The 12979-nt window shown below is 41.6% G+C and overlaps 2 protein-coding genes across 2 annotated transcripts in view; both read right to left on the reverse strand.

The window, feature by feature from the left end:
- Positions 1–764: 764 nt before the first annotated feature.
- On the reverse strand, positions 765–5770 carry LOC310688489 (uncharacterized protein C9orf40 homolog). Its single transcript, XM_083465064.1, has 2 exons — positions 5482–5770; positions 765–1815 (listed from the first exon to the last, which is right to left on the reverse strand). The coding sequence occupies exons 1-2, from the start codon at positions 5764–5766 to the stop codon at positions 1663–1665; spliced, it is 438 nt and encodes a 145-aa protein (XP_083321190.1). The 5' UTR covers positions 5767–5770; the 3' UTR covers positions 765–1662.
- A 1937-nt stretch (positions 5771–7707) lies between these two features.
- CARNMT1 (carnosine N-methyltransferase 1) overlaps positions 7708–12979 on the reverse strand; it is a 28934-nt gene continuing 23662 nt past the window's right edge. Inside the window, exons 13-16 of the mRNA XM_083464335.1 lie at positions 12776–12954; positions 11305–11418; positions 10274–10377; positions 7708–8364 (exon numbers count right to left, since the gene is read on the reverse strand). Coding sequence (XP_083320461.1) covers positions 8254–8364; positions 10274–10377; positions 11305–11418; positions 12776–12954 — 508 coding nt within the window. The 3' untranslated portion in view covers positions 7708–8253. The remainder of the gene's footprint in view (positions 8365–10273; positions 10378–11304; positions 11419–12775; positions 12955–12979) is intronic.

Genomic DNA, 12979 nt, shown 5'->3' on the forward strand with positions numbered 1-12979 from the left:
TTTTGATTGGTTCAGGAAGATGACACTGGGTTGCATCTATTAAGATTGCTGTGATCCTTTGATTGGTGAATAGAAACCATGTGTGTAATCAGAAAGTGTATAAAAAACACCATTGCTTTTGAAGTGGTTATTTACAGCCTATTGCTAATTGTTGAGGCTGTCCCTATGCATTATTTGCATTTCAAAAGGCCTATCAATAAAGACTTGGAGTCTGCATCCTTTTCTTTTGGGTTTCTACGAGGGATACCTCTAGTCTAAATTTATCCAAGAAATGTACATAAGTATACATTTGGACTTAAAAGTACAGTGGTACCTCGGGTTAAGAACTTAACTCATTCTGGAGATCCGTTCTTAACCTGAAACTCTTCTTCACCTGCAGACCACTTTAGCTAATGGGGCCTCCCGCTGCCGCTGCCCGATTTCTGTTCTCATCCTGAAGTAAAGTTCTTAACCTGAGGTACTATTTCTGGGTTAGGAGTCTGTAACCTGAAGCATCTGTAACCCAAGGTACCACTGTAAAAGATGATGTGTGGAACAGTGGAAACAATAAAAACTTGGGCTGTGATAAGTCTAATCATATTTTCCTTTCTACAGCTAAGGAAAAAGTACAATGTGTACACTGTTAACACTGAATGTACATTCTTAAAAGCCACCCCCAACCCCAGAAAAGCTTATTGACAAAGCATCCAGGCACACAGCGAAAGTGACGTTTTCAAATGAGATAATCAATATGAGCATTACTTCATAGGGTTTTTTTTAAAAAAAAAACAAATTTTACTGGAGATTTTATTACACAGTGAAAAGTATTTCTACAAATATGCCAAAGGTATGGTGGATTAATAAAGAAATGTCATTTAACTTGAATAACACTATGAAATGATTAGCAGATCTGAAGCTGAAGTCTACTGGTAAACTCTCTAGTTTCACGTAGTCATTCCTAGCAAAGAATATTAAATGGTAACATTCATACTTAAGTCCAATATCTGACAAGCACATGATACAAAACACAAAGAATCAAACATATTAACTAGGTAGGATTGGAGCCTTCCATCAATAAGTCCCAAGAAATGTGCCCAATAGTCCCACATTGGGCTCAGCATGGTTCCTTTTCCTTGTCCATCGCAGTCCATGTATTTGACGGCTCAAGGCAAAACGCAATCAGCTCCTGACATCATTTTTACTCTCACACCACTCTCAAAAACGCTTAAAGAAACTTGTACCATGGCATTGGCAAAAAAAATGATATCCATTGCCATCATTCTGCATAGAAGTGTGGATTTAAAAAGAAATCTTTTGGTTAGGCAACAATATTTTTTGTCTAGCAACAAAGACAGCACAGATCTCAACTGAGTTATCTGACACACGCTTCTGACTTTCTTTCAATGAAGTAAGTACCAACTACAGTATGTGTATTTTTGGTCAGCATACATCCATTTTCAAATGTTCCAATATTTCTCCAAGCTTCATGCTCCCTTCATTCTGTATGTGTATACCATCAATTTTCTAGACAGTCCACTGATGGTTCTTTTGCCATTCTTTCTTTTTAAGACGTTTTCCTTCCTTCAAAGCATATTTTTCTCCAACCGGCTATCATCTCTGCTTACTTTTCCAAGCAAAAGAAGAAACCAACTTCAGCAAAGTAACTTGAGAATGAATCAGGTTTCAGGTTTCCATTTCTGAGAGGCAAACACTGCTGGACCGTCTTGCATCTATCGCATCGTCTTTTTCTAAATCCAGAATATCAGACAAATCAATAGCAGGCAATGGAGACCTCCAGTACTGGAAGGAGTTGTAGCGCCAAACATCATCTTCAGGCTAGGAAAATAAAACGTAATTAACAGGTATCACTTCAGCAGAAAAATGAACACCTCTAAAAAAGCACTTTGCATTGACAAGCCAAATCTACAAACTGTTTTAGAATCTCTATTTTTGAAAAATTCCACAGTCTAGTGAAAATTAAGAGCCAGGATCTAAAGCAAAGAACATGTGCAATGGAGAGAGAGAGACTCACACAGCCAAACATTTATCCTAAGAACACAAGGAGGGTCTGCTGGATCAGGCCAATGGTCCAGCTAGGGCAGCATGACGTTCTCAGATGCCTCTGGGGAACCTGCAAGCGTGACCCCCCGTTTCCAGCAACTGGAATTCAGAAGCACACTGCCTTTGACTGTGGAGGCAGAGCAAAGCCATCATGGCTAGGAGCCATTGCTAGGCTTATCTTCCATTAATTTTTAAAATCCTTTTTCAAAGCCATCTAAGTTGGTGGTCATCAATGCCTCCTGTGGGAGAGAGTTCCATAGTTTAATTATGTGCTGCGTGACGTACTTGTTTTGTCTGTCCACTATGAGGAAAGGATGCAGCGTTTGGGACTGTTTGGTTTAGAGAGAAGGTGAGTAGCCTATAGGGGCAGTTGCTCCAGCCCCTTGATCATTTGGGTTGCACTTACACTTATTTACACTGAACTGCACTGGCCTTTTTACAGCCATCCACTCATATGGAGAGGTGTTTTTGGAACTCTTCACAATCCTTTTTGTTTTAACGATCCTGAACAAATTAATATCATCAGCAAATCTGGCCACCTCACTGCTCATAACTAACTCTAGATCATTTACAAATTAAAAAGCACAGGTCCCAATACCAACCCCCTTGGAGACACTCCAATTTCTTCATCGCTCTATCAGTAGAACTGTCGATTTATTTCTACTCTTCATGTCACTTAACCCTCAAGAGTCCCTCACCTCTTATTCCATGACTGCAAAACTTAATCAGGACTCTTGTTGAAAGCTTTTTGAAAATTCAAGTACACAATGACAACTGGATCACCTTTATCTATAAGCTTTTCATAGTCTTTATATGTTTAACAGTATTTTCCATCAGTTTTCCCAGGACAGACATTAAGCTAACTGGCCTGTAATATCCGGGATCTCCCATATTCTTCTTTGAAAAAATTGTGTAACATTGGCCACTTTCCACTCCTCAGGTACGGAGGCTAATTTTGGGACAAATTACATATTTTTGTTAACAGATCAGAAATTTTACATTTGAGTTCTTTCGGAACATGGGGATTGATACCATCCAGAACCAGTGATTTTTCAGTTTTTATTTTGTCCATTAGGCCTAGAACTAGTTGTTCTCATAGTGACAGTTATTGCTGCTAAAATAAGCTACTGTTCTCTATCTGCACAGTTCTCACCCTCACATGCATTTTTTTCTTCGAGTCTATCTAGCTGCATTACCTGCTAACAATCACACAGAGAAAGAAATAAAGGAAGGAAAGAGCCTACCCTCACATCAAGCAAAATGGATTTAAGAAACAGTTTAACTTGCACCCCCTCTGGTGGATTGGCTGGAGAACAAAAAATAATATCCTGGGAAATAATTACTCGTAATTACAACACGGTCTTGTACTTAGCCTGCCAAAGATATGCAGTTTTGCTGGCTTTGGTGGCCAACCCAAAATTTGTGGTTGGCAGGATCATGACTCCCCCCCCCCAAAAGGTGGTCTTATGCTGTGCTGCAGAAATGTCTGCACAACGTGGGGCACACTCCCCATATCCTCTCCCCAGCTCCAAAAATGAAGCTGGCAATGGAACTTGAGGATTCAGTGAAAAGCATGAACAAATGTCACCCTCCTCCATTGGAACTTGACTTGAGGGAAGAAGGAAGCAGCTTACTTTGATTCTCTGCATGCCAGGCACTCAGAATGAGAAAGAAAAGTGGGAAGGCACCAATTACAGGGAAAAGGAAGACCAGTGAAGACCAGGAAGATTTGAGTTCTGCAAATGCTGAACAAAATACAGTGGTACCTCGGGTTAAGTACTTAATTCGTTCTGGAGGTCCGTTCTTAACCTGAAGCACCACTTTAGCTAATGGGGCCTCCCGCTGCCACCGCACGATTTCTGTTCTTATCCTGAAGCAAAGTTCTTAACCCGAGGTAATATTCCTGGGTTAGCGGAGTCAGTAACCTGAAGCATATGTAACCCGAGGTACCACTGTAGACCACTACCTTCCGCTGAACGTTTGAGACAAGGGAGAAGATGTGAATCATCCCCCTCTCTACAGATACTAGAAGCTGCAGTATGTATTATTACATTTTGAGTGGAAGAAATGTATAAAAAAATCAAATAGCAAGGATTATTTCTTTAAGGCAACAGTTTTTGATCTTTTAATCCAAACATGCATTTGAGGACCTTTGTGTAAAAGGGCCAATTCCACTGACTGAAGAGATCAATCATATGGAATCATATGGAACACAGAATTATAGAGCTGGAAGAGACCCCGGGGATAATCTAGTCCAACCCCTTGAAATGCAGGAATGTAGGAATCATAACTAGATCATACAAGACATATTTTGTTTACTAAATAAAAGTAAGATAAACATGCTACATTCTATCACCTTCTAGGTCGTCAGAAAATGTCCTAATGCAAATTCAAAATTTTCCTGAAACCCACTTCACTTGATTTTAGCAGCATGCACACTGCTTGCTCACTTTACACCATAGTTTATTTGAAACTGTGGTTTAAAGTAACACGCTAATGAAGCCAATAGAGATATATAAAATAATGAATGGTGCAAAAGGGGAAATATTATCCTTTAGGTTATAATAGCAATAGTAGCATAACTCAAGAGCAGCTAATGAAATTGATTAACAATATATTAGAGAAACAAAGTAAAGTATTTCACAAATGCATAATTCATTAATAAAAATTACTGTGGTGATGATAACCATTATGATATATAGCTTTAAATTTATGTAAATTTACGAAAGGTTTACCAACTAGCCATGATATCTAAATATAATGTTGATTGAGAAACTGAATCAGTTGCAGACAGACTGCCCCCTTTATGGCTCTACCTATGGGCTACTCGTGGGTGTTTATTGTGGGATCAGTGCTGCTCAGGGGCGCAAATTTTTCACAGCGTCTATACAGCGATGTCAGCATCAAAATGTCAACCCATAATTTCTATTTACATATTTCACCACATAGTACCATGGCAGGTTACATTCCGCTCAACACAATTAAACCACGTGCAATACATTTACATTAAGTGGGAGGAATATTCTGATCGCACCCTCTGCTCCCAAAGGCACGTGCAGAAAGGTGTGTTAAAAAGTATATAATGACAACGCCAGGTGCACGTTGGGGGCACCGGGGGGGCACCTGGCTGGAGGCTGCTGGAAAGGGGGCGCCTGCCCGTGAATATTATCTGCTGCTACGCTTCGCGAAATGCAGGAAAGGGATTTCCTTCAGAAGCCTTCCCTCCATTTGCCCCTTTCCTCACTGGGGGGGGGGGGGCTGCTGCAACCTGGTTCTGCCCCAGACGCCCCCCCCCCGACCCGCGGGGCTCTCCAGATGTTCGGGACCCCCGGCTGAGGGTCCTGCGCGGGTCCGTCCCCCCCGCCGCCTCCTCCTCCGGGCCTCCCTGGCAGGGCTGTTGTGCGGATTCAGGAAGCCCTCCCCCCCCCGCGGCCTCTTTACCTCCTCGAGAGGAGCCTTGGGGCGGCCGCCCCTCGCCGACACGGAGCCCGGGGCGCCAGCAACGCCGCCCCCCGGGGCCACCGAGGGCCTCTTGGCGGCCCGCAACGCCGCCTCCTCCTCCTCCTCCGCCGCCCTCTTGCGCTTCAGGCAGCCTCCTCCTCCTCCGCCCGGCGGCTCCTCCTTCCTCTCCGCCTCGGCCCGGCGGCGCTTCAGGAGCGGCGGCGCGGCAGCCGCGAAGCTCTCGCACCCGGGCGCGTGACACGCCAACGCGCCGCGCTTCGCCATGGGGGCCGCCGCCGCCGCCAAGCCCCGCGCCTCAAGTGCGCACGCGCGGGGAGCCCTCGCCGGCGCCCCCTGGCGGAGACGCGCCTCCAGAGCGGCCTGGCGAGTAGCGCTCCCCGCAAGCGCGCCCAATGCGCGTGTGAACGCGGCAACCCGAGACACGCTCAGAAGAAAGGAAGCTTCCGGGGATGCAATGGGAGTTACTTCCGATTCCACATTCTTAGGATCGCTCTGGGGTCTCAGCGCAAGGGATAAGGCCTCTGCCCAAGCAACCCCCCCACGGGGGGGGGGGGGCAATGCCAGAAGCAAAAGCAGGCAGGGGGAGGGAGGGAGGGAGGGACGGAATGAATGGCACCCTCGCAAAATTGTGGTTTCTACCCACACACACTTTCCGTTCTTCATGCAGGCAAGGAATAAACTTACCACACAGTTCATGAACAAATTTCGGCCAGGCAAAAGCACTTGAGGGCATGGAACGGGGAAGGTGAAGCAAGTGCGTCTAATTAGATAGTTAATTAAGTAGTTGCTGAATTTTAATGTTCATCTATAAACAGTTCTTTGTTATATCAGCTGCATGTGGGTTGACTTTGTAAATTAAGAAATCAGTGCTAAACAACTTTTCAAACTTATACATTGCATTTTAAGTTAAACCAGATAGAGGCGATTTTTCCCTTTAAAATGAAAAAAATAAATAGTAATTGGTCATTCAGACTTTTGCTAGCACATAACCACAAACCTAACCATTCAACAACCTTGTGTTATTTGATGTCCTCAGTAAAAGGTAGTCACACTTCCTAGATTTCACCTATTCCTCAGTACTGTATAACTTTAATAATTTAAAAGTATTTTTGAAAATGAAGCCATTGTGCTTAGTTATCAGTCTAGATTGTATTTGTCAGGTCATCATACTTGGTATGCAGAAAAAGCACCCAGCACATCTCATGTCTTGCAATATCTGGATCTGATCATTAATTTAAGTTGTAATTCTAACTATAATTAATCTTAAAGAAAACCTGTACACAATTTGGAAACTCAGCCTATCGGACATCAGTGGGGTATAATTCCAGAAAGAATTATGTGTGTGCAAATAGGTGGGTGATTAGCATGACATTCAGTTAAGAATAGCTAACAAGCAGGTCACAAGCTGAATGGCAGTAGCTCATAAGCATAGATGTCAGCTGGCTTCTTCACATGTGCATCATAATGCAGGTGGATTCAGTAGAACTGCTAATACTAAAACAGTAACTGAGAAAGAAATTCAAACTGCTGGGAGGCAGCAACAGCAACAGCAGTAGGGCTTAGCACAATGTAGGAGCACCAACCATCTGGAGCCTTGCTGCTTGAACTGGCTAGGGCAGAAGGGGGGGGGGAGCAGGAAGAAAACTCCTAATTTTTCTTTTCTTTTTGTTTGCATCAGCTCCAGGCCTGTTGATGCTGGATGGACAGGCTTAGGGTCCCATGAATCTTTGGCATCCCAGCTCCAAAGCCATACAAATACTGCTAAGAGTAGCTTTCCCCAGTGGAAAGTTCCATTGGAAGTTCTGTACATCAGAATATGGACAGCTGGGTGAAGCAATACCTGCACCTAAAAAAACCAACTACACTGTGGTGGATTGGGACTGCTCTACCCATATTTGTTTAACTTTGTGTAGTTAATGCCATCAAAATACAATTTCTTAAAATAGTAAACCCACAGCTGACATTAAACCCATCAATTTCAGTCATAATTAGAACACCCTTAATGGGATCAAAGTACTAATGTACAAACATTACTGTTAAGTCTTAATTTAGTTCTTTTTTTTAAGTGACTGCAGCCAGATATTACTTCAAATTACCCATCAAATGCTTAAAATGGCATGAAGAATAGTATAACTGTTTATATATATATATTTTAAAAATCTAAAAATGCACCAGCCGCAAATATCAGTCAGAGTCACGTTAAAATTTTCTTGTGAATGCACGTGTTATTTTTATAAACTCTTTACATTTTTACAGTAGAAGACCAAGTTCACATGATGCTGCTGCTTATCAGACTGCGGAAGATCAAAATTTCTATGGGGAGTAAAGTCACCCAAATAGTAGTTAAATATGCTAAGATGAGGAGTGGTCTTGTTTTCTGTACAACATGGGACAAAAAATGAATTGTGTATCCAATATGACGTTAGATATTATTTCAAAGAAAACTTAAAGTAGACCATTTTATACCTTACAGAGAACTGCAAGTGTTAATAATGGTATTTGCAAAGTATTACCCGTCAGAAAAAAAACATTAATCGGAATTTGAAGAAATGATACAGGAGTGTTTGCTCTCTATGTTCATTACGCAGATACAAATATCCAGAAGTACACATCTGGAGATTATAGGATAGATTAAAAAAATAGACAACAGAGCTACATTCTGTGATGGATAAAAAGGCACCACTGATATGAGGTTGTGTTCAGTCATAATTCCAGAAGCCACTGTGCATTTTTCTTCCTGGATAATCCACTTCAGACACTGCTTCCTGGTTTCCTAACCACAAACATCACACATTCATAGTAATATTTCATCATAGATAGCTCATTCACAGTGTATGTGGTCAAAACAGATTCATTCTCCACCTGAAAATAAACAAGACTTTCTTGAAAACCCTTGTAGGCATTTCATTCATATATGTTATTATTATAGAAATTAATACAGTGAGGGGGGGAGTATTTGATCCCCTGATAAATTTGCCCCCTGACGAAAAATGACCAGTCCATAAGTTTAATGGTAAGTTTATTGTAGCTGTGAGAGACAGAATAACAACAGGGAAACCCCCCAGAAACTCAGAGGACAAAAGTCAGAGACTGATGTGCATTATAATGAGTGAAGTAAGTTTTTTTATCCCCTATCAACCAGCCAGATGTCAGGCTACCTGATATTTTCACTGTATGTAATGAGCTGAGATTAGAAGCACCTGCTGTAAGGGAGAGGTCGTACCTGTAATCCCAGCTGGTTACAGTACCTATACAAAAGACACCTGTCAACAGAAGCAATCAATCCAGCAGATTCCAAAGTAGCCACCAGGACCAGGACCAAAGAGCTGTCCAAGGATGTCAGGGACAAGATTGTAGCCTTGCACAAGGCTGGAGTGGGCTACAAGACTATTGCCAAGCAGCTTGGTGAGAAGGTGACAACAGTTGGTGCAATAATTTGCAAATGGAAGGAAAACAAAATGTCAACCTCCCTCAGTCTGGGGCTCCATGCAAGATCAGGGGGCAAATGGGCAAATTTAGCAGGGGATCAAATACTTTCTCCCCTCATTGTATACCTCCCTTCAATAGAATTTCCAATAGGTACAAAAACAAATGAAATATAAATATATAAAAAGGAAATGTTTTCTTCAGCTCTTGTTTTGCTCCCTGATTTCGCACAAGTATCTGGTTGACCACTGTGCGAACAGGATACTGGACTAAATGGGCCTTTGGCCTGATCCAGCAGGCACTTCTTTAGGGCTGGGCAATGTCAGATTTTCAATATCGCATTGTATCACCAGCCAAATATCACGGATCTGGTGATACAGCACAGTGCTGAAACAAGAAGCTGCTTTGGCCCAGCCTGCGAGGTGTGGGGTGAAACTGCCGCAGCCCTCACTGCAGGAACAGAGGTGCTTCCACCCCAGCACCCTGAGGGCTGGGACAACACAACTTGTTTGCATTACTCAGCTGGGGGGCAAGTAAGTTCCCACTCCTCAGCTGGGCGAGGCTCAATGTCCCTGCTGTTTGCTCCTGAGCCCCTTTACTACCAGCAGCCCAATGTTGAAAGCAGAGTCCCTTTACTACCAGCAGCACGGGTAGCAGAGGGACACAGGAGCAACGTCCGTTTCAGAGTCTGCCCCTCACACCAGCCCTGAGCAATGTATTGATACATTGCCCCGGCCTACTCTTCTTATGTTTGTATGGATCCAGACTTAGCCATGCTTAGCACAGACCCAATGAAATCAACAGGATTTAAGTTAGTAATTATCATTTTAAGTCCTATTGGTTTCAGTGGGTCCACCCTATGTGTGACTAAATTTGGATCTAACCCAAAGATTAAAAGGCAGCAATACATCAAAAGCCAAATTGTTTTATTGTTTTAAAACAACAAATAGCAGGGCAATAATAAGGATAAAAAAGATACGGGAACATTAAAAAATCCTGGTCCCAAGTTTTTTTAGGACTTTAAATTTCTACAACAAAACCTGGAACTTGGCTTGGTAGCTAACAGGCAGGCCAGCCAGATATTTCAACACCAGCATAATATGGATAAAGCAGCTGCATCCATTATGCAGAAAGCACTACCTTATTTTGGGCTGCGGTGTTTTGAGGCCAAACTGATAGGCACTTGAACACCCAATATCAGTACTAGTATTTGTGATGACTGAAAGCGCATCTTAATGACACAGGGCTGACGGAAGACAAAATTTGGTGGGGCACTATCTGAAATCTAATAGTGAATGTTTTAGATTATTCTTAGTGTGCTAATATAACAGAAAAAAATACTTACCTCTATATGGAATCCATATTGCAATATAACACTTTTTATATCTTCATAGCTTAACTCAATAGATAATTCATTTGCTAAATTTTCAAAATGGTAAAGAAGAGGACCTATGATACAATGAAAAGGTCAGTAAAATTAACTTGTCAAATGTATCTGATACTCACTCATAAATTCTGCCAACCCTAAAACAACTACTGTAGATCAAGGACAGAACTGAATGCATCTTAATACTACATTATAAATCTAGATTTTGTTTTTAATTGTTTTATTTATACTTATAAACCACTTAATATTTTAAAAATTTCCAAAGCAGGGTATAATTTTTTAAAGAAACACAGACTATGAAAAGCTAGTGGAATGCACCATGGTCAAAATAAAAAATGTGGCTGCTGTCACTCCTCCGGAAGACTTGCATAAATGAAGAGGTTTATTTTAAAAAACCTGAAAATCATCAGTGAATGTCTAAAATGCAGGAGGAATGTTTCCCACAGAGGGTGCCACCTTACTAAAGGCGCTGCTCTGAATAACCCCCCAAAAGACCCCAGGAGCATATAACAACACCTGGTTGGTGGAAGAACTCTTCAGATGATCTCCGTGACCAGGCAGGTCGGTAACAGAGAAGAAAGTCTCTCAAGTAGGCTGATTCCAAATTGCTTAGGGCTTCATATAGTAACAGCAGAACCTTTAAGCTTGGCCCACTCTATCTACCAAAAGAATCCCACAGAGCAATCAGAAATCCATTGGATTCCATTAGTCTCCAGGAGCAGACTATCTGAATGGGTCCCCAACCCCTGCGGGATGGAACAAACAAGTCCAAACCTCATATGCTCATTGGCATCCTTTTTGTTGAATCTGTGTAGGTCCAATTTTAGAGAAAATTTTGACAAAATGGATTGGCATTAAAAAAGTCTTAATATTTAAAATCCACTTAGTTCAAGAAGTACAGATCAAGCTGAGTTTTTCTCCTTAATTGTACAAACTAGTTCTAACATTAGTTTTTTCTGCTACAATTACTCAACAAAATAGCAAGTTACCTAAATTGATCCATATTCCTCCTGGTTTGAGTATTTTCCATATTGTGTCAATGTAGTCTATGACATTATGTGCCGTGTCTATGAAGAAGCAGGTTGCTATGCAGTCCCATATATCTGTATAAAGACAGAAAGTAATCTAGCTTTAAATATTTTATTGTGCACTGTTACCTGCACTTTTGGAACTAAGAGATACTTTCAGAAAAGCACTTCCCCTTGCTTAGTGGAGGTTCCTCCCTCTCCATCTTCCTTCCCCAGCTGCACCCCTTTGCAGTGCATCAGTGTTCCAGAGGAGCAGCTTTTTTGCAGGGAGTGGGGGAGTCACACATAATTGAACCATATATTCATGCCTCCAAAAGAAATTGAGGTAATCTCACATTATTACTCACTTTTTATTGCTTTTTGTTCCGTTGGGCCTAAGACAGAGATAGCCAACATGGTTGTCTTCCAGGTATTTTCAGCATTAACTCTCATCATCCCTGACCAATGGCCCATTAAACTGATGGGAACAGTAGTTCAAATCTTGGGGGGAAGGCATGTTGGCTAGCCCTGGCCAAAAAACTCCCTCTAGTTGTACAAAATTGCCACATTTGCACATCAAATTCATGGAGAGAAAGGCTATCACTGCTGGGAACTGCAGGTGGGCAGAATGCTGTTGTTCCATGTCCAGGTTTCGGGTTTCGCACAGGCATCTGGCTGGCCACTGTGAGAATGGGGTGTGGGACTAGACTGGCCACTCGCCTGATCCAGAAGGCTTCTCTTACATTCTTAAGTTCAATGAGCCACAAGGATTGGTAACCTCTACACTAAACCATGGTTTCAAATGATATGCTAACACTGCCAATGATACAGAAGTAAATCATATAGAAGTAATCTTGAAGCAAAGTCCCTTTTACAAAAGATTAATTTGACTTCTAGACCTTGGTATTAGATGGACTTTGTATTCAGACAAGAGAGCTGGTCTAGGACATGAAAATGCACAGCAAGGGCAGCCCAAATTTTCTAAGATCAGCGGTGATTCTAGCTGCAGCCTCTCATCGAGACTGACACAGGTTAAGCACGTGTTCACTGCTTACTGAATATGCCCTGCTTACTCTCAGTGAAGAATAGGTCACACCTAATCTTCAGTTACAACCTCTGTAGCAAGTCAGTTAACTAAAAACAACAATCTGTGCATGTTTCTAGTAACTTCCAGTAAACAATTTCACCTTCTTAACTTTTGAATCAGGGGAAACAAACATTTAAAGAAGATAAACTTACAGGGGAAGGCATATTAAAGTTTTTTTTTTAAAAAAAATAATAGGTAGAAAATTATTTTACAACATAAGGACTGATTTTTCTTTGCATTAAAATACTTAATAAAACACAGTAGTATCTGTCACATAATCAGTTTTGTTTTACAGTTTTTCTCTTAAGGAGAGGCAAAAGGCATAAATTTTATCGTCTGAATATTAGTTATTTTTTTCTTACTTACTACACTCAGAGTAGATTTCTTGAAAATCTCCTGCTGTCATAGAAAAGTTTGCATCAGGAGGAAGACTGTGAGGATCAACATCAGGGAAATAAACTGGCTGTATCTGATCAGCAGATCTCTTGTTATTGCTAAACTGATGTATCCAGGGATATAGTTTGTATGAATTAGTTTCAGAGCATCTGTAACATATGATTATCAAAACAA

Source organism: Podarcis liolepis, assembly GCF_965112155.1.
Source record: "Podarcis liolepis genome assembly, chromosome: 11".
Taxonomy (NCBI): domain Eukaryota; kingdom Metazoa; phylum Chordata; class Lepidosauria; order Squamata; family Lacertidae; genus Podarcis; species Podarcis liolepis.

What these genes read in the sequence shown, in the direction of transcription:
- LOC310688489 (XM_083465064.1), bottom strand. Translation starts at nt 5,766, where the DNA reads ATGGCGAAGCGCGGCGCGTTGGCGTGTCACGCGCCCGGGTGCGAGAGC. An exon ending in CCAAGGCTCCTCTCGAGGAG is followed by an intron (nt 1,816 to 5,481) that starts GTAAAGAGGCCG and finishes TTATTTTCCTAG; the next exon opens with CCTGAAGATGATGTTTGGCG.